This window comes from Chlorocebus sabaeus, chromosome 22, assembly GCF_047675955.1.
Source record: "Chlorocebus sabaeus isolate Y175 chromosome 22, mChlSab1.0.hap1, whole genome shotgun sequence".
Taxonomy (NCBI): Eukaryota; Metazoa; Chordata; class Mammalia; order Primates; family Cercopithecidae; genus Chlorocebus; species Chlorocebus sabaeus.
In genome coordinates, this window is record NC_132925.1 from 85,603,698 (window position 1) to 85,627,114 (window position 23,417).

The following is a 23,417-nucleotide window of genomic DNA, read 5'->3' on the forward strand; positions in this document are numbered from 1 at the left end:
GTGCTCGGGAACTAGAGGCCAAGGTCACCTAGAGTGTAGTGGAGGTCACAGACTGGAAGGAAGTTAGGCAACAAATTCATAACACAGCTACACCCAGGGACCAGCGCCTTCCAGAAAGTCCCAGGAGTAGCAGTACTGGATACCAGGTCAAGGGCAGAAGTCAAGGCTGCAGGAATGAGGATAGCAGGGAAGAGGGCTGTCCCATCCTGAACAGAGAACCAAGAAAAAAGGCCTATTTAAATAACACAATGACAACCATAATAGAAATTATAGAAGTGAAAAATATAATAGAGGTTTTAAAAAATATAGAAACAAGTAAAAATAGTGAGATTATGCCCACTTGAAGAGAAAGTAGGTGAAAAAAGGCAAATTGATGAAACCCCTCAAAATGCAGTGCAGAAAGATAAAGAGAAAATATGAAAGCAATGTTAAGAGACATGGAAGCTAAAACGAAAAGCCCCAACATCCATCCAGGAGAGAAGAGAGGGAATGATGAAGCAATACTGAAAAAGATAAAAGTGGAGACTCTTCCATAATCGAAAGCAGACGGGGGTCTCCCTATTGAAAAGTTGCCTGTTGGTCTACTTCACTTGTCGACTTCATGCAGTCTCTGGAAGCTGCACCCTGCCCTGGGTGCTGAGGATGACCAGTGCCAGAGACAGGCACAGGGCAGACTCAGCCTGGAGAAACCTAGATCCTGGAGCCCCCAGGATGTGGGGATATACCATGCAGGGCTAGGCTCTGCTGCGTACAACAACAAGCTTGCCATTCAGAAAGTACCTGAAATCCTTCTTCTTTCTTAGACATCTTAGTGATATTACATGGCTGAGAGGGACACTTCCCTAAAAGAAAAAAACTACAATTCTTTACAGTGTCTAGAGCTCTCCATTTTTCAAGCTAGCAGCAAACAGCTTGCGGTTTGGCAACCAGGCTCCAAACATCCACACACACGCATCCAGGGTGCTTCCGATATCGACACACCCTGGTCCCCTAACACTGCGCAGTGCAACCTCGCCTCTTCAAATATCTCCATGTACGCCAGGGTTTAGACACCGTTACATAATTGGCAACTTACCGCATTTGAATTAGCTGTTGTTAATTCCTATTATTACTGTTACCCTTAATTTATGAGACTGCTAAAACAACTGCATTTCGGAGCTTAAGGAGACAGCTTGCTCTGTCCCAGCCAACACTGAGATCTTGGTCTATCTTTTTCATGCCAGTCTTCTAGGGTAGGAGCCAATCTAAAATCTAAAAGTCTTTCAGGGATCCTATAAAGCGATATTTAAAGTGAAGCCTGACACCCTAACACCTCTCTCTAAACCACAGCAAGCAGTTAAACACACAACTAATCTCTAGAATATTTTAAAATTCTGTTTGTTAAAAACAGCAGTAGTTTTTTTAAATGAATGGGATTCCTATAGTCCTAAAGCCTGAAGGTTGGAATAAACAGTAAAAATAATAAAAATAACATTTGGCATTATTGAGCCCTGTGTGTTCAATTATCTGCTAAGCACTTGACATATATTATTTCACTTAATCCTAACTCCATAAGTGCATATTATTTCTCCCTTAGCAAACTAAAACTCAAATAAGTTGAGTACTTTGCTCAAATCCACACAGCTAGTAAGCAGCAAAGCCAGCATTTGAACCCAGGTATGCCTGGCCCCAGAGCCTGGCTTTGCACCTTATGTTGATTATCTTGTATATATAAGGAAGAGTAAAGGCCATTTGATCCAACCAAATCTGTCTGGTCTCCCAGGCAAGCCTGTGCCAGGCACAGAACTGGATACTATGGGAGAAACAAAGAGGAGAATTTCACATATGCACATGCAATGCACACACACAAAGGGCAGCAAGAATGGAGAGCGCTGATGAAGTTCACACCTTTGGCACAGTGAACCCCCTTATGAGGATGCTCTGAGGGGCATAATCAGGAATCAAACTGACAGAGACAGAAAAGATGTTCATTAGAGCACTGTTTACACCGGGGGAAACCTGGGCAACAGCCTTCATGCTCCACACTGGGGCAAGGGGACACAGCCACACAACATGCCCAGGGGGAAATGTTTTGCAGCCAGAACACAAACCATTTTGGAAAATAGTGATAGGGGATATGCTCGTAAGATAAAGTTGGGGGAAAATGCAAAATAACTTTATGTTGACAATCTGATTTCAGTTTTCAGCAGCCTAAAAGAAACGCTGCAAAATTTTAATGTGAATATTCTTGCATCTTCAGATTTGGAAAGTTTTTTCTTTTTGTATCATCTGGTACGTCCCAATTTTTCAAAGAAGAGGATGAATTTTTTCTATCATATGAAAAAGAAGTATTTTATGTGATCCCTACATAAAGATATTCAGATCCCTGAATCTGCTTTAAAATATCTTGCCATTATAACATAGCTGATACAATATGATCCCATTTATGCAAAGTACATATACATATATGCAAATACACACACACATAAGCAAAGGAAAAAAGACTCACAGAAATGTATCAAAATATTAACAATCGGCCAGGCACTGTGTGGCTCATGCCTGTAATCCCAGCACTTTGGGAGGCCAAAGCAGGTGGATCACAAGGTCAGGAGATCGAGATTATCCTGGCTAACACGGTGAAACCCTATCTCTACTAAAAATACAAAAAATTAGCTAGGCATGATGGCGGGCGCCTGTAGTCCCAGCTACTTGGAAGGCTAAGGCAGGAGAATGGTGTGAACCCGGAAGGCAGAGCTTGCAGTGAGCCGAGATTGCGCCAGTGCACTCCAGCCTGGGCGACAGAGCAAGATTCCGTCTCAAAAATATAAAAATAAAATAATAAAAATTAACAATGACAAGGCCGGAATAATGGAATAGCAGTTTGTTGTTACTTGCTTTTTTATTTATCTATTATTTCCAAAATTTTCCATAGTGAATAGGCAATGCTTTATAATTTTAAAAGCTTCAAGTTGATCATAGTTATTATTTCTTCCCAGCGGTCATCCAGCATTTATACATGAACACAAGGAAATTCTTGTCTCTAGCACTTCTGAAGCCCGTGCCATCACACAAAGAATTCCCCACCTGCAATAATGAACTCAGCATTTCTGTTGAGGGGAAGCCACTTACATGACAACTGGCCTGGGAGCTTCTTCAATCCTGGAAAGAAAAGCAACTAGGACAAAAGAATTTGGCCAGAACCAAGCAGTTGTTGCTGGTATAATCGGTGTGTGCCTCAGCCTTGCTACCTACTTCCTGTGATGGGAACAAATTCTGGAGCAAAGAAACCTAGTCACAACCTGCTTTTCACTGTACTTGGAGGACCAGTGTTAGCTAGTTACTCCTTATCACTCACGGTTGTTGTACTTGTGCACACTCAGGGAGAGGGATGGCTTATATCTGTTCCTAACTAGCACAATCATTTTCACAGATACAACTCCACAAATGCAGGCCATGAGAGAAAGGAAGTATAGTATAGTGGTTACAGACACAGACACTGGGGTCAAAATGCCCAGTGTGGAATCGTGGCTCTATCACTTCCTAGCCAAGTAGCTTTGGGAAAGCTAATTAACATACTCCATGCCTCAGCTTCTTCATCAGTTAAATATGGATGGTAATAGAGTAGTGTGCTCACAGGGTTGTGAGGATTTAGTGAGGTAATATGTCTTAGGTATTCTGAATGTCATCTGGGCTTACTTTAAATGTTCAACAAGTAGTAGTGTATCATCATCATTATCATCATCATCATCATCATTACCATCATCAGGTTTTGCCCTAAGGAGCCACAAGGAAAACAAAGACGAGAAAACGGCCTCGAAACACTTGTGGAGCTGAGGAAAGGGCCCAATGATAGTACAACAGTAACTAGAAATCAAGGTCAGCTACAATCAATAAAGTGAGGTACAAAGAGGAAGAGGCTGGAAAAGGCTTCCTGAAGGCAGTAGCAACTGAGAGCCCGGCACTGAGCCCATGGCATAGCAGGAACTGAAAAGTTCTTTGCTGAAGTAAAGAATCAGGCTAGCAAGACTGAGAATTTAACAAGCTGCTATAGTGGCAAGGGAGGGAGTCTGGGGCAGTAGAAACAAGAGAACAAAGGGCCAAGAAGAAAGTATAGGATAAGTCCCTGAACTCACACAAGGAGGAGCAGTGAGGGTGAGGCTGGGTCGGGACAGGAAAGGGTCACAGGACCACAAAGGGTCCAGGGACCCCTCTTCCACCTTTGTCACAGTAATTCCACATCCCTCTGGTCTCAGTAGAGGATCATGCTCTTGGCAAGCCTCCTCTGAACCCAGACCAGAGCAGGTCTTCAGGTCATGAGCTAACAGCATTCCTTCATGGAACTGCAAGGAGATTTGCATGCATTAGTCTAATTTTTTGAGATATGTCTGATTCCCACATGAGATTGTAATCTCCACGAGGGTGCCATCTTATTTTGCTTGTCCTTGTAATCCAAGAGCTGGCATGATACCTGGACAGAGTAGCAAGATGCAAAAATGTTTGCTGAATAAACCAATGAATAAATGGATAAAATTATCAAATTCAAGTTGTTTTCTCGTGCTTCTGCCGGGGACCAAGGCAGTAACATTCTCTCCGGAGATGCTCTCCAGTTCCTCCCTCCAAGTGAAGTGGAGAAATGGAAAAAGAATGTGTTATTGATGTATTTTGACATCCTGGATTAAAAGCTGCTACACAAGAAGCAAAGTATTAATAGCCATCATCTCTCAAATTTATACTGCACTATTCAAGGACTGAGTTCAAGGACTTTTTCAAAAAGAACACAAAGTGCTCTTCTTCATACTTCAGCCCCTCTGCCTCTCCTTCTCTTCCTCTCTTAATGCAGCATTCTTGCCCACAAAACAGGACCTGAGAAAGCAGATGAGCAGCAAAGTTTCATAGCCCATTGCCTTCGGAAAATGAAGGTTTTGGACAGGTTGGCTGGGAGGCTTAAGTCACTATTGCAATAAACAAGGCAAAGATGATACACACACAGGGAGCTCAATGGAAAACACTTTCCCTTACTAAGTCCCAGAAAAAGCACTTTGAATGGAGCCTTGGGTATGGGCTGTTTCGACATCCTAGAGGGACTCTGTGGTTAATTCAGCACATAAGAGCTTTTAGGGAACATTTTCCCCCAAAGAGAGAAGGGTTACCAGTATGCCATTTCACCCAAGAATGAGAACTGATCATCTCAACAACCATGAGTCTACATCTAATATGACACATCTTCTCAGGCATGCATGTGCGCGCGCGCGCACACACCCACACACCCACACACACACACAGGTTTCACCTGCAGATCACAGACAGTGTTTCTCTTGGAAATTTAGATAGCACCACAGAGAGGCGCCAACGAGCCCCCACTAGCTGAGGGTCATGGCTGAGGACCAGGCAGACCTTTGTTTTGTCTCTTTTGATCTCACTGACCTCTCTGAGCCTCAGTTTTCTCAGCTGGTAAAGTGTTCATTCATTCTTCACACTCACTCATTCATTTATTCCACAAATATTTTCTGACAGAGACTATTACAGGAGCCAAAAATCCGAAGGCAGTAGCAACTGAGACCCCAGGACCAACCAAACAAAGGTCTTCCTCTAGGGAACCAACATTCTCTGGATGAGGCAGTACCACTGACATCAGAGGGTGTGTGTGCAACTCAGGCAGGTGACGTGACTTGCCTAAGGCCACACAGCTAATAAGTGGTGGCACTGATTTGTGAATCCAGGGCTGTCTAAACATGAAGCCTGGACTCTCAACTGCACTTGCATTTGCCTCTTCCTTTGCTAGCAGTCACTTTAGTTGGTACCAAGTGTTAGCACTGGGCAATGCAATGTGAAAGGCCCAGATAGAGGAAATTTGGGAGTGACAGGCTGGGCAGCAATGGAGAGCAAATGTGAGAGAAAGTGGGGTGAGTGGAAGAGGGCAGTCTGTGAAGCCCAGGGAGAGCAGTGGTCTTCAGAACACCTGGTATTTTGCTGAGAACTGGAGAACCTACAGTGTTTTTGCATCTCTGTTATAGTGGCTGCCTCCTCCTTAGAGCACCCACTGCATCCAGTATTTGTTTTTGTACCTGCTGGACAAATACTTGTTTTCACATCTCCTTCTCTGACCAGGGGTCACTTTTTGAGGCCAGGAATGATGGCATGCCAGGACCTGGCCCAAGGAGATGTCTCACCTTTGATGCCAAGAATTAAAATAATAGTTGCTGCCATTCATTGAATTCCTACGGCAGCCAGACACTGAGATAAAGTCTATATTCATGATCCAATTTAATCCTTGTGACAATCCAATGAAATAGGAATCATTTAAGGAAGAGGAAAATGGGAAGTAGAGAAGCTAAGAAATTGCTTTAAAGCCACTGGTGGAGCCAGGATTCAAACCCACAACCAGCTTCAGTTTCAGGAACCTCACCCCTCAGCTCCATTGCTTATGTCTGGCCCAAGCAGCCAGTGTTCCTGAGATGTGCGTTTCCCCTCTCCTAAGCCTCTCAGGTTACATCTCAGCCTTCCCTCCCCAGAAAGAACTCAGTTCTCCTCCCTGCCTCCAGTCTGGGCTGTGAACACACCACACTTGTTGAATGAATGCTTGCTTTTCTTTAATTTGGCAGTTTAAAGCAATTAACGTCATTTAGTCAGGCGTGTTATTAAGTCAACATTCAAGGGAGGGTGGATCAGGGGAAATGAATATACCAGGTTATATAAATACCAATTTACTCACTGTCTAAAATACCATAGAACTTCATCATATGTCAAACATTTTAGTCCCTTTTATTTTTGCCTTTCACATTCAAGGATGACTCCATACCCATACACAACTCTAAGAATGAGGCTATGGTACAAGGGCTCCTGGGAGATAATGTCAGCAAAAATGCAGAGAAGAATTTGCCAAAATGCTATGTCATGTCTCCCTGCTCTGACATGAATGTGACTTTAGTCTTCTCTTGGCCATTCAGCTAAGTCTGCCTTGTCTGCACAGCGTGGGCAGGTGTGAGTCTGCTGCGCCTGCTGGACAGCACCCCAAGGTGGGGACAGCAGCCCGTGCATGCCTCCCTCCACTCACAGAGACACCTGATGCAGACAGCTGCAGGGCAACAGGTGTGGGTGGGATGGGGGCACACTGGGACAAAGTGAAAAGAAGAAAGCCAGAACCAAGTGCCACCCATCTCATGGTGGAACACACTGGGAAATGAGGTTGGATCTGCTGTCCTCTGGAACTGTGCTAACCTTTGAGCTCTACTGCAGGCAAGCCCAGGGAGAGGCAACGAGCTGCCCCAGATCCCCCAGCTCAGCAGAGTCAGGCCAGAGCTAGAACCTGGACGGCCAGACGCCAGGCCAGACTCCTGCCCTCTCCAGCCCAGTGACTCTCTGATCCAGCCACATCCCGCCCAAACAATAAAAAGAAAAGGGATCAAATACAGAAAACCAGATCCAGATGGTAAGAGGAGAAATCCTCAGGAGGAGGTGGAAGAAGACAAAAGTAATCTTCAGAAAACAAAAAACAAACACATGCAAATATAATAGTCACCTTTTCACCTGGGATGGTGATCCTTCACCTGGCTCTCCCATCACTAACTTCATGATCTTGGGCTCAATTTCCCCAAATGCAGAATGAAGATGGAATATGACTCATGGGCTAGTTATGAGGATTAACTTAAAGGATGTCCTCATACACTCAGTCACCAAACGCTGGTGACATCTCCTTGGGCCAGGTCCTGGCATCCCAAGAAGTACAAGCCATCATTTCTGGCCTCAAAACGATGACCCCTGGTCAGAGAAGGAGATGTGAAAACAAATATTTGTCCAGCAAGTACAGTGACAAACACCAGATGCAGTGGGTGCTTTAGGGAGGAGGCAGCCACTATAACAGAGATGCAAAAACACTGCAGGTTCTCTAGGTGCTAGAGACAAAATACCAGATGCTCTGAGGACCACCGCTCACCCCAGGCTTCACAGACTGCCCTCTTCCACTCTCCCCGCTTTCTCTCACATTTCCTCCCCATTGCTCCCCAGCACGCCATCTCCAAATTTCCTCTTTCTGGCCTTCCACATTGCACAGCCCAGTGCTAACACTTGGAACCAATTAAAGTGGCTGCTGGCAAAGGAAGAGGCAAATGCAAATGCAGTTGAGAGTCCAGGCTTCATGTTCAGACAGCCCTGGATTCACAAATCAATGCCACCACTTATTAGTTGTGTTGCCTTGGGCAAGTCACATCACCTCCGTGAACTCGTGTCTTCCTCTGGAAAATGATGCCATCAGAGCACCTGTCCCATGGGATTGTTGCAGAGGTGAAATGAAATTTATACAGACAGCATAGCACTGTGACTGGCTGATAAGCATTAGCTATCACCACTGATCATTATTACTGGGGACAACATAGCTCGGGTCTCAAAGATCAGTGCTGCACCTCCCACAATCACTGAACTGACTTATAATTTACCCTGGTAACATTTAGAGCATGGGTTTTTCTAACACATTTATTATGTTGTGAAATCAATTTATAGGTCAGAGTCAGCCTTCTAAAATAAACAGAATAGAAAACAGAGTAGAGTAGAATAGTGTAGAATAGAGTACAACAGAGTCCAGTCTAGTCGACTTGCGTTGAATAGAATATAATAGAATAAAGTACAAAATACCAGTCTGCACTGCAAAGAATAAGGCTAAGTGATATTTCATGAAACATGTTTCACATGTGAGGTTGTAACGGGTTGCAATGTAACATGTATTCTTTACCGCAGGCCACAGTTTAAGAAGTTTGAAAGGCACTGACTTAGGAAAAAAACACAGTTTTGTGCCCAAAAGGCCCCGGAGGGAGCAATTCTTGCACCAGGGAGATTAGGAGCAGGCTTTTATAGGAAGCAGATGGCGTCTTTCAAACTGATGTTCACTAAACAATTTTCTGTTAAAGGGCTAGTAACCACAGGTCCCGGTAACCTATTTGGTAAGAAGAAAAGCCATCGGTGACAGGTCAACAAATTTCTCTCCATCTCACAAATTGGAGAATGGCCACTCAACTGTGCTCAGTGATTTCTAAATAAACTGCTTCAACAAGCAGACGTGTATCTGGGTACCTTTGGACTTAAAAGATAAAATGTATGGCTTGCTCCAAAGCCCTCACTACTATGGCAGGGAAAATCTCCATTCATACCACCCACATTGAGGAAGGCTATACCCTGTGCCAGCCTATGCTTCAGACCTGGCTCAGGGGAAGAGCAGCTCCAGCCTCTGGCCCAGGACAACACAGCCTCCAAGCACACGGATTTGTACAAAATCACAGAGGGAAGATGTGCACAGGCCGGGAGGGAAGAGGTGCACAGGCCAGCAATCAAGATGTGCATAGGCCAGAATGGAAGGGAGGGAATGACTGAGTCTCTTTAGGGAAAGCCAGAAGCCTTCCCAGAGACAACATGTAGACAATGTCTCTCAAAGCGTGGTCCACGGACCACCAAATGAGAGTCACTTGAGATGTCTGTTCACGTGCAGGTTCTGGGGTTCCGGGCCAAGCTTACTGGGCCAGGGTCTCTTGGAGCAGGCTCCTGAAATAATGCATCTTAACAAGCTCCCCAGGTAACATTTCTACAGCCTGATGTCCTGTAGAATTGAAGCTTAGAAGCCAGACAAGGACAGCAGTGTTGGCAGTGTAACAGGACAACGGCACGGGCATGGGCACAGAGGCATGACACAGCCGGATGTGTGCAGGGAACTCAAGCAGTGTGCTGTCACTGAAGCACTCAGGGTGAGGATGGGAAAGGTGGACGCAGCGGCAAAGGGATTTGGGTGCCCAACATAGCTCTGCACACCTCATTGAGTATTCAATGGGTGTTTGTTGAAGCAGGAAGGAAAGAAGTGAGAGAAGGAAGAAAGAAAAGGATGCCCAACATTTAGACAAAAGCAAATGTATGCTTGGAAGTCTGTTAAGATTGCTACAGATTCCCCTAAAACCATGATATTCTACCCAAAAAAAAGCATTTGATGATCTGAACCTCAACTGAGGAAAAGGAGAAGGTTGGAGGCTACACGTTTCCAGAGAGGTTATTAGTGTTCAATAAACGCTTGACTAATTGTTCTGTCTCCTTTCGGCTTCACTTATACAGATAATGTTAATAAGGGGAATGTGCCCTGATGACACACTGGGACAAAATATTTTGGCTGTTAAAAATAGATGCATTGGAGGAACATTTTCTCTAGGTGAAATTCAGGCTCAAATGCAATTGAATCTGAGGAGAGTTCACAAACACACCTTTTTGCATAAACTAGAACAGATTTCCAGTGGAGAACAGCTGGGTAGCTTTGAAAGGCATGGGACAGGGAGCAGACAAGCCATGGGGCTCAGGGCTGCCTTCCCCTGTCCTCCAAGAAGCCCACTGTGGGACGTGAAACCCTTCTTCCATCTGTGGCCTCAATACACTGGCCCGGACCCAAGCCTGGTAGTCAGGACTTCAGCGTTCGAGATCCTGCCCACTTCTGATTCACCGTGAGACCAGGGGCAGGCCACCGAGCCCCGACACACACTCACAGAGGAAGGGGCCGTTTCCCAAGACCTGCCCCTCTCCGAAGTCCTCTCATCCCCTTCTAAATGAGTAGGTCAGGCTCAGGAGGAAGGTGCAAGGTGGGCATCGATCCTGCTCACTCAGGGCACACAATGCTCTGCTTAGCAGAAGTCACAGCTCCACAAAGGAGTCACATCCCAGAGAGGCGCTGGAGGCAAGACTCTTCCGAAAGCCTCACAATACAATATTCTATTCGGTCCTGATATCTCAAGGTGACAGAGGCTGAAGTGACATGTCTTTTGGCAAAACTGATCCCCATTAAATCCATATAATTCCCACTTCCCAGCAGCTGTCTCCCCTCATCTCAAGGGGTGCATTGCTGCAGGCTCTTAGCACATCCAAGGGCTGGGCCTGGAGAAGAGAGCAGACCACTGTGCCTGTAGCAGGATGCAAATGCAAATGCAAATAGAAACAACCCAAACTCACTTGATGGCCACTCTTACAGATTTCCTCCTGCGTGAAGGTGCCTGACAGGCCCCACGCAGGGTGCAGCAGTGAGATCACCCAAGCAACGTTCTGTGGATGATGCAGGTATGTTGCAGTGGGCAGATTATGCAGCTCCCAGTAACCTCCAAAGCACAGACTCAGAAATTCAGCCCCGGTGATGTAAACGACAAATAAACAAACAAATTAAAGAAGCACCTCCCTGAGAAGGTGAGATCATAGCAAACACCACGCACACATCTTGATGCTGGCAGGGCCTCAACTCCATGTGAAGGCGAAGGGAACAGAAATTAAAATTCACATTTCTCCCTAATATCAGTGGTAATGTGGTGCTCGAGCGCTTTATGGAATTAGCTGCAGCAGCTTCCTAATTGCCTTTGCCGAGTTGCCTCCCCCAGGTTGATGGTGGCGGCTGCAGCGGCCCCATCAGTCTCGCTTGGTGCTCCTCGTGCACCCGCCCAGCACTGCGGTGCTCCCGCAGCAGCTGCTCAGCTTGGTACTGCAGAGGCGCCTGGACCCCTCAGCCCAACTGGATGCTTCTGGGGGAGACTCTACCATGCCTCCAGCGTGGTGTCCCAGGGGCAAGGAGGGGGTCGGCCAGCTAAGAGAACCGAGGACCAGCTTGTTCTGTTGTCTGGCAGTCCCTGCTGGCACTGCAAGGGTTGTGGGCAAGGGACCTGCCTGCAGGGCTTTGGGGCTGGATTGTTGTAGCTGGAAGGCAGCCCCCACTTTTTGCAGGATCCATGCCTGATGCTGGGACTCATAAAACACTGGCGTTGGGGAGTAAATAGGGAAAGGGTTGTGAAGGACTTGGTGATCTGCCTGTGCTCTACAGTGCTCTGATTTCCATCACTCGTGTGCAAAGACAGGGAAAAGGCTGGGCGGCTATTCCTCCCTTTGTTTATCCGTACCTTCGTGCTGGCCACATACAAACAACCCCTGAAGACCACCCCATAGATAGCTCTGTGCTAAGTGCCACAGGGGGACCTTCTCCAGGTCAAAAAGAGCAAACATGCCCTGGGGGAATTTAAGGTCTAATTTATCAGCCTTCTCCTCACCCCTTCCCACTCAGCACCAAAGGAGATAAGGGGTTCACAGGATATCACACAACCCAGAACCCCAGACCTGCCAGAGGCACAGAAGGCTTTGCAAGACTCATTCCAAGCAAAATAAAATTGACCCTAGTGAGTCCAGGGCTGTGGCTTTCAAGCTAGCTGTCGATTGTACAGAAAAACAGAACTGTGGCTTTATCAAGAGAAAAAAAAATAAGCACCAATAAACATTTAGGAAAGACAGACAAAGAACAGGAATAACAAAAACAGAGGAGCTAAAATTTACTGGGCACTTCCTGGGTGTACAGTTCTGTGCTAAGACCGTCACATGCCTCCATACCTAATCCTCCCTATCATGACCCCATTTTACAGGTAAGGAACTTGAGGACCTGAACACTAAGAATCCAGCCAGATCTCAAAGCCAGATCCATCTGGTCTCAGAGTTTCAGAGCCCACACTGGCTTTCCTATAGCATCATCAATTACCATAATGGGGAATACACAAAGGAAAACTTCACCAAATTCAATCAGATTCTCAGAAAGGCATCTTAGGAGTCAGACCACATGACGGGAGGGCTGACCCTCAAGGGCAACTAAAAGATAAGCAGCATCAGTTTATTATGACAAAAAGGAAGAAGTATAGAAAGCTAGAGGGCTCACCAGCCCTCCTCTTGCCCAGTTTTAAGGGTCCAGTTCTTGCCCCTTTTAAGTTCTGCATTATGAAAGCAAATGACAAGGCCCAAGCAATAAGACTACGAATTCCAACGGGGACAATTTTAATGGCAGGGGAGAAGTTTCCACCAAATGCTCTGATGAGCCAATACCACACTAAGGCCAATGCAAAAGATAAATGGTTGGTCCTAGAAATCCCCCAAATACCTTTCCTCTGACCCCACAACAACCCAAGCACCTGAACTGGGATTCACATGCTGCGGACTCAGTCTGCCTTTGCCTGGTGGAGCCATGTAGCCTTGGGCAAAGTGACATCCTCCGTCTTACATGTTAAAGACATTTCTGCATCTCTAAAACTGATGCAGATGATAACAGATCTAACCTCAGGGGTTGCTACGAGAAATTAAATGATATGTCATAAAGCACACATCATAAAACACAAATAAAACACCTGCATCATTGTTATTATTGTTATTATTATTACTGCCTAAAATCCCTTGTAGAGCTGAGTCATAGGCAGCTTTGATGGAGGTCTCAAAACAAGGCCTCCAGATGACCTGGCATTAACAACCCCCAAATTGGACAAACTACTGTCTTGAGCAACCAACACTTGCTGGTATGTAGAAGCAACTCCTTGAGAATAATAACAACAACAAGAGTCTACCTCTTCTGTACACTTCCCATGAGTCACTTATCGCCAAGCGTCCTGCATGCATCTAACTCACCCTAGAAGTTAGTACCATTGTGCCCATTTGAGAGATGTGAACACTGAGGCTCAGCAACTGACCTGTCAGGGTCATATGACCAGTCAGCAGCAGCATCTCGATTCAAACCCAGATTGTCGTCACTCAGATTCAGACCCTCAACTCTACACAGTTCTGCCTTCCCAAGACCAGCCACCTCCCTTAAAAGTAGATTTTTAAAAGTCAGTCCTCTGCTTTCTAAGTCTATATATATTTTTCCTATCATTCATAAAGCATTTGTTTCAAGCAAAGAACTGAAAACCTCGCTGTTCAAGTAGAAAATCCAGCTATGGCTCTATAATTCTGAAATTCCCGTTCTGGGAAATGTGTACTGTTGGCTTTTTCAAAAGATTAGTGAGCTGTGAGCCCTCTCCTGAGAGGATTACATCTTACTCCAGGGCGACCAGGTGGCTCCTGATGTTCTGAAATACTCGAACTTGGCCACACACTCTGGGATTTTTAATTAGTTACCAGTATTTACTAACAAAGGGAAATAACCCATGTATATAAAACACACATACGCACGCACACAAACACCCTTTATTGCTTGCCAGATAATGATTTGTCTGAAGTGTGTCGTCTGAGTTGGTGTGTGAATTCTGTATTATAAAAGCAGATGACAATAGCATTCCAACAGGGGCCCAGGCCAAAGTCAAGAGGAAAGAATACCCAAACTTGGCATTACCATTCCAGAAGTCAAATGACTATTATTATGTCAGTGGGGCAAAAGCCTATGCCCATTGAGCTGTTTGTACATGACGCAGTCATGTTGCACTAATAGACATTTCACTAATAATGAAAACCAGCAGGAGGCTGAGAGTAAAGCTGGATGTTATGACTCGCGCCTGAAGATTACCTGCATCCAGCGAATTTACTGTCTCCCACATCTATTGTTCTTTTTACAATATTGTTCCACCTCTGCCTCAAACAATACAATGGAAAAGGCGTTATGGATGGCACATGGACAAAGAGTCAAACGCCTGCCCTATATTCCCAACTTTCACCTTGCTTCACAAATTATAGCACAGTGTTACAGCAACAGCAAATTTTAATCTTACAGCTGCCCGCTTCTGCTGTGCAAGGGACAAGATTAGGAGGATTTGGGAAAGAAAGCAAAAAAAAAAATCCACCTCCCTGGGGACATAATAAATGCATTTGTCGTTGTGCCCCTGCCACATTAAATGTGCATAACATACACTGCCTTAATTTTATGAACTAATTATGGGATCAAAGTGACAAAAATTCCAAGTCTCTCTTGTTCATTAATAACGAAGTGGGACAGTATGAATGAGATGATAGCCTGAGAACCAAGGCTTCCCATATGCCACACATCGTCCTAAACAACTGAAATGCTGCCCAAGGGGGCATCGGGATTAGAGGTCATCTGCAGCTGGCTTCTGAACACACTCCCACAGCAGGGGAAACGGCTGGGTATACTGGGATCTCCCTCGGCATAAGGACCTCACTCTGGGCTGTGGGGCAGACGTGGCAACCCCAATTCCTCGGGTGATGGGCTTTCTCTGGACATCTCCCCCCATGCTCAGGGAGAAGGGAGCTGATCTCGAGGGGAAGGGTGCATATCTTGACAGAGGCCACCGCCACTGCAGCCCTCCTCCTACTCTGAAGTACTGTCATCAGGGGTCAGCTGGGGATCACCTGCCTACATGCCAGTGCCTGGCACCCATTCACGCACTTGCTCATTCACCAAGTCCACAGGTATGTATGCAGCCAGGCCCCACAGAAGTTCAATGAAGATTATCTGAAGAGCTTGTATTTGTATATTACAACTAGGAATGACAACAACAACTCACTGGCAGGAGGCAATGTGCCAGGCACGGTGCTAAGTGCTTTGCATATTTTATTTCATTTAACCTTCATCACAGCCTATACGATAGAAGGTACTGGTCTGGTCTCCTTTCTCATTTAAGGGTATAGGTTCAGAAATGTTAAACTACAAGGCAATGCAGAAGAGGAAATGTCAGATCTGGGACTCAAATCCAAGCCCATCTGACTCCAAGGCTATGCCGTCTCAGCTGTTAACCCACGCTTTAATTGTTTCTGAATTAATATCCCAGATGTTTCTCATTTAATCCTTCCAAACACCTGTGAGATCGAAAACACAGGTATTATGCACATTCTTTTCAAATAGGAACTGAGGTCAAAAAGGATCATGCAAAGACAAGAAAATACAGCACTGTGGCCAGATGTGTAGACCCTGGAAGCCCAGCTCAGTCACCTTGGAGAGGCTGCTTCAGTTCTGCAAGCCTCGGCTTCTCAATCTGTAAAACAGGGTGAATGGTAGTCCCTGCCTCATTAGGTTACTGGGAGAATTTAATGGGATGTCATATGTAAAGGGCTTATCACAGTACCTGGAATGCAGAAACTACAGCGTGAGTGCTACCTGTTTTTACTATTAGATTAAGCAATTTGCCCAGGGCCACATTGGAAATGCACACAAAAAAGACAAAAAGAGAGATGCCACCGCTTAAGGCCAATGACCCTTCCTTTAACAACACAGCATCTCCAAAGATGTGAATCTTTGAAAATGCTCCAAGCTCTCGACCTGTTACTCATAAAATGAGAAAATGATTTCATTAGAGATGGAACAAAGGTGGGCAAAGGAAGCCTCCTAGAATGAATACAGCTGAGAGGGTGAGCTATCCAGCAGGAAAAAGAGAAAGCCAAAACGAGGACAGCCTGTCCCACAGGAGGCTTAGCCAGGGCCCCGCACTTCGTCTGAGGCTCTGCTGCCACATCCTGGAATTCTTAAATAATTTTTTAACAAGGGATTCTGCATTTTGCACTGGGGACCACAAATTACGTAGCCAGTTCTGATCTCAGCAAGTCATCAGATTCCAACTGCCTACAAAATCCCAGACGCTGAACAAATCCATGCCTGTTGGACTGGGTGACTCAGTTCTGTCCTACTGCCCTGGTTCATTCTCTCAAGTCAGCCTCTCTAACACCCAAGAGGACAAGAACAGTCTTCCCCATCAGCAAGCATTATCTGGCACGTTCCATGATGAACAGCATCCATTTTTATTCACACAGGCACACGCACATACACACACTTAATAAGTATTATAGTAATGGCATGTGCAGGCCCCGAATATCGACTGGCAGTTGTTTCACCTAAAATGGAAAACTCAAGGTCTGTTTTGTGAACCCACAGCATTTACAGCCTTGCCCACCTTGCCTGTCCAGATCATTTACATGCATAACAGCCCTTTTAACCTTGGGAGGGTACTGTTTTCCAATAACAGGTGCCAAGATAAACACTCTGAAGTGCACAAAGTGAAGGAACAGCCATCCATTTCTTGTGAAAAGATAATGCTTTCCTTTCCAATATGGCCTTGAAATGTGCACTAATAGTTTGGTTTCTGAGTTGTTTATTTTCATAATGTTGATTTGGGGAAACTGGAAAGCTATGCAACATATAAATTTAATACACCTTATAAATTTAATGCCTTAAGCAGCCTTGGAATGAGCACCCAATGAGTGTTGTTCAAAGCAAATGGAAGTTGAAGTGTTTACCATTTATTAGAAATGAACTGGACTCTTTTCAAATATGTATTTGTAAAAAACAATTCCCTTCTGAAAAGTAGACATGCTGGCTATGCACACAGAAATCCCCTAAAACACATCAGTTATACAAATGCCTAATCTGCCAAGGGTGAGTTGTAAGCACAGGCCAAAGTGCTGGGCTGTCGAGGGGCCTTAGAGTCCAGCTTTACATTACAGAACAACCACCTCAGACAGAGTCTGTTGGTCACTAAATACTTAGTAAAATCACAAAAAAAAAAAAACCAAGCATCCTCCTCTTTCTCATATCATTTTCTTCCTTTAAAGGAGAAGCAAAATTTTGTTTAATGGACCAAAAAGGGCTGAGAAGGATTCTGTCAGTTTTACCAGAAGCCTGACATTAGGAACTTTTCCTTTCATTGAATGATACACAAAAGCTTCACTGCAATCACTCGAGATGAAACCTAGGCCGTGATGTCTCTTGTATAAAAATTACATTTAAAGGGGAAAAAAATCTCATATGCTAATTCATAGGCTGGCATTTTATAACATCTGTTTTATTTTTTTTCTCAGTTTTGGTCACAGCAAACCTCTAAGTCAAATCACAGTGCCCCAGGGAACACACAATCTGCTAATACTCCCTGTGTAGAAGATGCTGTGGTCTCAACCCGAAGACTGTGCCAACAAGCACTGTGACCAAAAAAAGATGGAGGGACCCCTGAAAGAGCTGCTGCTCACATCTGACAGGGGAGATGTGATGGGGTGAAGAAAAAGCCCATTTGTTGGCATCATAGCATCTACAATGGTAAATCAGGATTCACGACAGGCCTGAAACAGACGCCTTCGTGAAAATGTACACTTCTTTAGGTAGGCCCAATGCACCAAACCACGGACTAATCAGTGTAAGTTGGAACACTAAACACCAAGTGGAGATCAATCCAAGGCTGATGAAGGCTAGAATCCCAAACCTGCACTTCCAAGAATATGTGCGTCAAACTTTAGGGCAATGAAACACCTGGAAGGGCCACAGGTGCCAGGGGTGATGGTTTCGCATTTCTTTTACTTTTGCTCATGCTGACATATGGCTATGTCTTCATCCAAAACTGGAAACAGTAACTGTCGGCTCAGGCTCAATGGATTTCAGAATTATCAGGTGGTTTGGTATTCATGTATTTGCCTAAAAATTGTACTAGTGTTACAATTAATTAATTAAAATCAGCATGAGATGACCATGCTAATCAATCAAAATTATAACCACATGGGAATAAAAAGCTGATGTTTGCCTCTGACCAGAAAACCATGCCTGTATTTTCATTTTCCCTTAATTTTGAGTAGCATCTGTCAATCTCCTGAGTAACACAGGCCGCAGCAGTTCCTAAGGGGAGCAAAGGCAAAGTAGAAATGCATCTGGCAGAAAAGAACTTTTAAGGAGAAAAAAACAAGGAAAGAAAAAGAAAAAAAAAATGAGCAAAAGAGGCTTAGACAGTTAGCAAGTGGCCATGAGTAACTCTACAAGTGCAATGAGATATATGCATAAGAGGCACAAACTGAATGCTCATTGGTTTGCCCTGCTCTGCTACTGTCTGGATGATTGTGTTAGTGAGACCAATAAACTGCCCTGAACGATTAAAAACTGTCACTTCAGAGATTTCAAGACTTTTAAAAATAACCTGCTAAGGAAAAGTCCAGTATTTGAAGTAATGCTATGAATTACAGCATCAGCAGCAGAGGTTGAATGTGTTTATCATTCAGGACGGCAAGTAACTGTGTTTATTCAACAAAAAATGTTAGCAAAACAGCGCCTCCCCCACAAGAGCAAGCTGAAGAGTGCCGGGCTTCCCACGAGCAGCACTGCTACCTAATTCCTGATAAGTGAATATACCTATTCAATTATTTAAAAGTCCATCGATTTCCACATTGATGAAAAGTCATAATTATAAAAATGGCTTAAAGCACCAACCTTTTACTTTGCTGACTCTGTCCTGTGGAAAGAGATATCAACTTCATATATTAAAGCTGCCCTCTCAATAAATGGTTGATAATGCAAAAAACGAACTGCGCATTCCAAGACGTGCGTGTTTGGTAAGTGCTCCAAGAGGCGGCCAAGGTAAATGTCAATTCTTTTCCAGCGTTACTGGCAGAGACACACATTACCTGTATTTCCATTGTGTATTTATCATCATGATTCTGGAAAATGTAACTGGAACCCTTCATTCCTGTGAACATTGGTTCCCCGAATGCAGGTCTAAATAGAATGAAAAACCCAGCTCCTATCCAATTATCCCTGAGGAGGATGAAATGAGAATCAGCCAGTTTAATGCCTTTGATTGTGATTGTTAGAGGTGTGGAGACTGAGTTTAACAGCCTAGGTTCCCAGACCTACTAGAATGCTTCTCACTGAATCCCAAAAGACAGCGGTAATGAAACTATGCCTCCCCAAACAAAGTCCATTCTTTGGGGAAAATGAAGCAAGATAGAGGCAGCTGAATACCGACTGGCATGGATATGTCAAATCGGAAACTTAATTAAAAGTTGAAGTGAATGGAAACCCCTGCAGTATCTGCCAGCTTAGCAAGGCACACAGGCACACAGCGGCACACCAGCACGGTCCTCCAGGGGCCTGCTATTCTCTCACACCATCTAAAAGCCCTCGAGATGAACTCCAGCACCCACAGACAAGTCCCACAGTCTTCCACTCTGTACTGAAAACACATTTCCTAAAAGATGGCTTACTGCGTTTTATAAAATCAAAACTATCCTATTTCTAAGGACCTAACAGGTTGCTACTCCTGTGCTCAGTAAAGACAGAAGAAAAAAATATACGGGATATCTGGCATTGAATACCTAATATATTATAATAGACTAAAGTGGCAAAAGCCATAGTATTAAATACAGAAACAACTGATAAAATACTCTTATTTCTGAAGCCATGACAAGGTACATTGCTAAATGTTTGTGTTTACATTGATGAAGTCAGTAACAATACTACCTCAAATTAGATAACCTAATAAAAACATGTTACCAAAATGGCAGTTTTCCCAGTCTCTAAACACCTTAAAATAGATGCATGGCCAATTATTATTTAACTTATATTCACAATAACTATTTTGTAAAGTGTATGCCTTAGTGCAAAAATGACTAAACTTCCATTCTAAAAATGAACATACATTGATTCACAACATGAAGTGTCAGTTAGTGAAACTACACAAAATACATAAAATTATATGGTGGTATACAGTACACCTTACTTAACTGAAAATCAAGTTTAAACATCCATGCCTTAAAAGAGCAATTACACTCTATTATACAACATAGTATTGCCATCTTTGAGTCCCCTTAATACAGTGTTAATGTATTTTCCAGCCAAATTTTCTAACTCATTTTGAAAGCATCTTAATTGTTAAGGACACAGTGATATGATGGCAGCGTGCACCGAGTTCTGACTTTGAGGAGTAATTCCTCATGCAAATGGCCAGAAACTTGAGAATTAGCGAAAGAGAAGTAATTATCCCCTTGTTTTTCCAAACGATGTTATGTCTCCTACACTCTGAACACTCAGATCTATTCCCATTCATACTCTGAACTCTCTAAACCAATGTTCTTTGCTAATTTTAAAAATACAGAAACATTTGCGGGGGATAGTGGACCAAAACAGCCCAAAGACAGCTGAAAAATGCTCCCCAAGGTGTCTAACATGCTCCCCCATCACTTATGGAAAGTCCCTGCCAAGTAACCCAAAGCCGTGAGTATTCCAGGACCCCCAGAGCAGATTCCAAACCAAGGACTAGGGTAGACACCCACCCCGGAACGCAATGCCAAGCAACACCTCACCTTTCCCTCGCATCAGATTACAAAATGCCAGGCAGCAGCAAGAAATGATAACAAAGCCATAAACAGCTGGAAATAATTACACAATTGTCAAGCTGCAAACATGACAAAAGCAAAGCAAGGCTAGTGAATTCAATATCAGAAAGGATGCTGATGAGAAGGTAAGAGAAGCATTTCAGCTTTTTCCAATTTGCTGTTATAGAGTACCAAATAATAGGGTTGATGGAGTTTTGTGCAGTGTGTGTGTGTGTGTGTGTGTGTAACTTCAAAGAGAAAAAAAAAAACATATTTTATGTGTTCCTAGAAAATTTGAGATAAAAGATACGAAAGCACAAACAAAAAATATTAACAGGCTCTGAAGGGATTCTTTTAGAATTGCTACAACTACAACATGCAGATGAGAAATATTTCTTTAAAGTTATACAAAATGTTATCTTCTTTAAAAGCATAAGAAAAATATACAGGCAATGCTACAGTCCAGAATTCATCACATCAAACATCTGACAAGTGGGCAAAATGCCAAAACAGAAGACAGACTTGTCCAGATTAAAAGGTTACTAGGGAAAGAGGCAATTCCTATGCAATTCCTGTAAGTGCTGAGATGGACCACAGGTATGTAAATTCTCATCTTCCAGAAGGGCATTTCATAGCCTCAACTGTTTACCAGCTGCCTATAATTCAAGAACACCTTCCCAAACAACAGAGTTGAGCAAACAATCTTTCAATGAATAAGGTTTCAATGAATAAGGCTATTGGTGATTTTTAAACCAGAAAAACTTTTGTCATTCCATGGTGGGCCAACGCTTTATTACGATATTTGGATTTCATGTGGCAAACTGTTTCATACGCTGTCCCCAAAAATGCTACTCTCTGAAGGGGAATGCCATAAATAAAATACGTACTTGGTTACCAGGCAGCATGCATAACACATATGGTACATTGGCCCAAAAATCATATTTTAAAATGTTTAAAAGTTAACAATTTAAGCTATTTGTACCCATTTTCAGAGAATTATTCCCTAAAGGCCAATTTTATTTTCTATCATCAAGAGAATATTTTGATTAATCCTGTTGATCTGCAAACTTGAAATTCTTTGAACTCCTCTAATCTCTCCTCCCCGGCCCTTTTTTTTTTTTTTTTTTTTCTGAAGGGGAGAACGAAGGACCATATATCTCACAATGTAATTTTAAGCTTATGCTTAAAATGCTGCCTGTTTGAATTAAAATTGATGCAGCTTCTGATAAGAACCTAATAATCAATGCTCCATTCTCATTACTCTCCAGAATTACATGGATGCAGACCCATTTCTTAAGTTTGTGGACTACTCTCATAGGTTATTACCCGGCAGTGCAGCTGAGTGGAAAGATAACCACATTCATTCTCCTTATCTGTAATGATGTAATGCATCCCAGCCCTGGGTCTAGATGATTGGGGAATAATGGGATTGTACAACTGCAGGGATGACAAACAATAGTGCAGCGTCTTTCTCTGATACACTGAACCCCACGCCTCCAATGCAAGGTGAAAGGCATCACAAAATAGGCACTGAGTCTGCCCCTTGGATGAAGTTAGCATTTTTTGGCCCGAGGAGCATCTGCTCTGGCACTGAAACAGCAATACCGACACGGAGACGAGAGCCATGCAAAAACACTCAGTTTCCGAGCCCCAGCCAGGACAGTGCGAGTGAGTATCCTGCTTTTTTTCGTGTTTAGAATCAAGTGTCATCTAAAAATAACCGGTTGGTAGGAAGAAATCACTGTACAGTACAATGCCAAGAAACCCGGGGATCAGAGACTCCTCTGATAACTGATGCTGCTCGGGGCTCACGTTTGTTTGGAAAACTAAATCTGCCTCCATTTTCTGTGCCGGAAAAATCATCGCTTCCTGCCACCACAGAAACCTTACCTTTTGCAGAAGCTGGGAACCGGAGTACTTAGCAGCAATGGATTTTATCTCCCCACCAAAAGCCGAGGCCCAGAGCTTCACCCTACAGGGAGAAGGGGCACAGGAAGAAATGTAACACCCGTGTCACAGTCAACACGCACGCACACGCACACGCACACATGGGGCTATGGCTGAAGGAGCAGGGCGATGTAACATTTTTTAAAAGAAGAAAAGATAAAAAAGCGCCGTGGTAGAAACTGCCAGCACCAAACTGCAAAGCGCAGCGCGGGAGGGGGCCCAAGGGGGGTCGCGGAGTTAAGAATGCACAAAGTCTCCCAGGCTCTCTAAAAAGACCACTGAGTTTCATTTGAATCATTGCCCGAGGACTCGACCCCCTAAACTGGGTATCACCTGGCAAATAGCAGTCAGAAGAAATCCACCCATCCCCCCTCCCAAAAAAGAAGTGGGGCTGCAGGAGAGCAAAGGGGGAAATCCGGCGGCCCATGGAAGTTGGATTCGGTAACCAGGCTCCAAAGTTGGTGCCGTCACTTGAGGTGAGCATCTCCAGATCTCACTCGCCAACCCGCGGGCAGGGGCCAGAGCATCCCACCCGGCCTCGCCGCCCGACGCGGGTCCCGAAAGGCAGGTGCGAGCGGCGAGGCCGACGCCCGCGGCGGGTCCTGCCCAGCCGCACCTGCAGGCGCCCAAACTTGGGCACAGTGGGTCGCAGGCGGAAGGGTCCCCTCCCCAGG

At 44.3% G+C, this 23,417-nt stretch overlaps 1 protein-coding gene across 2 annotated transcripts in view; it reads right to left on the reverse strand.

Moving 5' to 3' along the window:
* Window positions 1-23,417, reverse strand: part of CACNA2D3 (calcium voltage-gated channel auxiliary subunit alpha2delta 3) — a 948,786-nt gene that overhangs the window by 925,110 nt on the left and 259 nt on the right. For both annotated transcript variants that reach the window (XM_073010036.1, XM_073010035.1), the window contains exon 2: window positions 22,687-22,768. In XM_073010036.1, coding sequence (XP_072866137.1) covers window positions 22,687-22,768 — 82 coding nt within the window. The remainder of the gene's footprint in view (window positions 1-22,686; window positions 22,769-23,417) is intronic.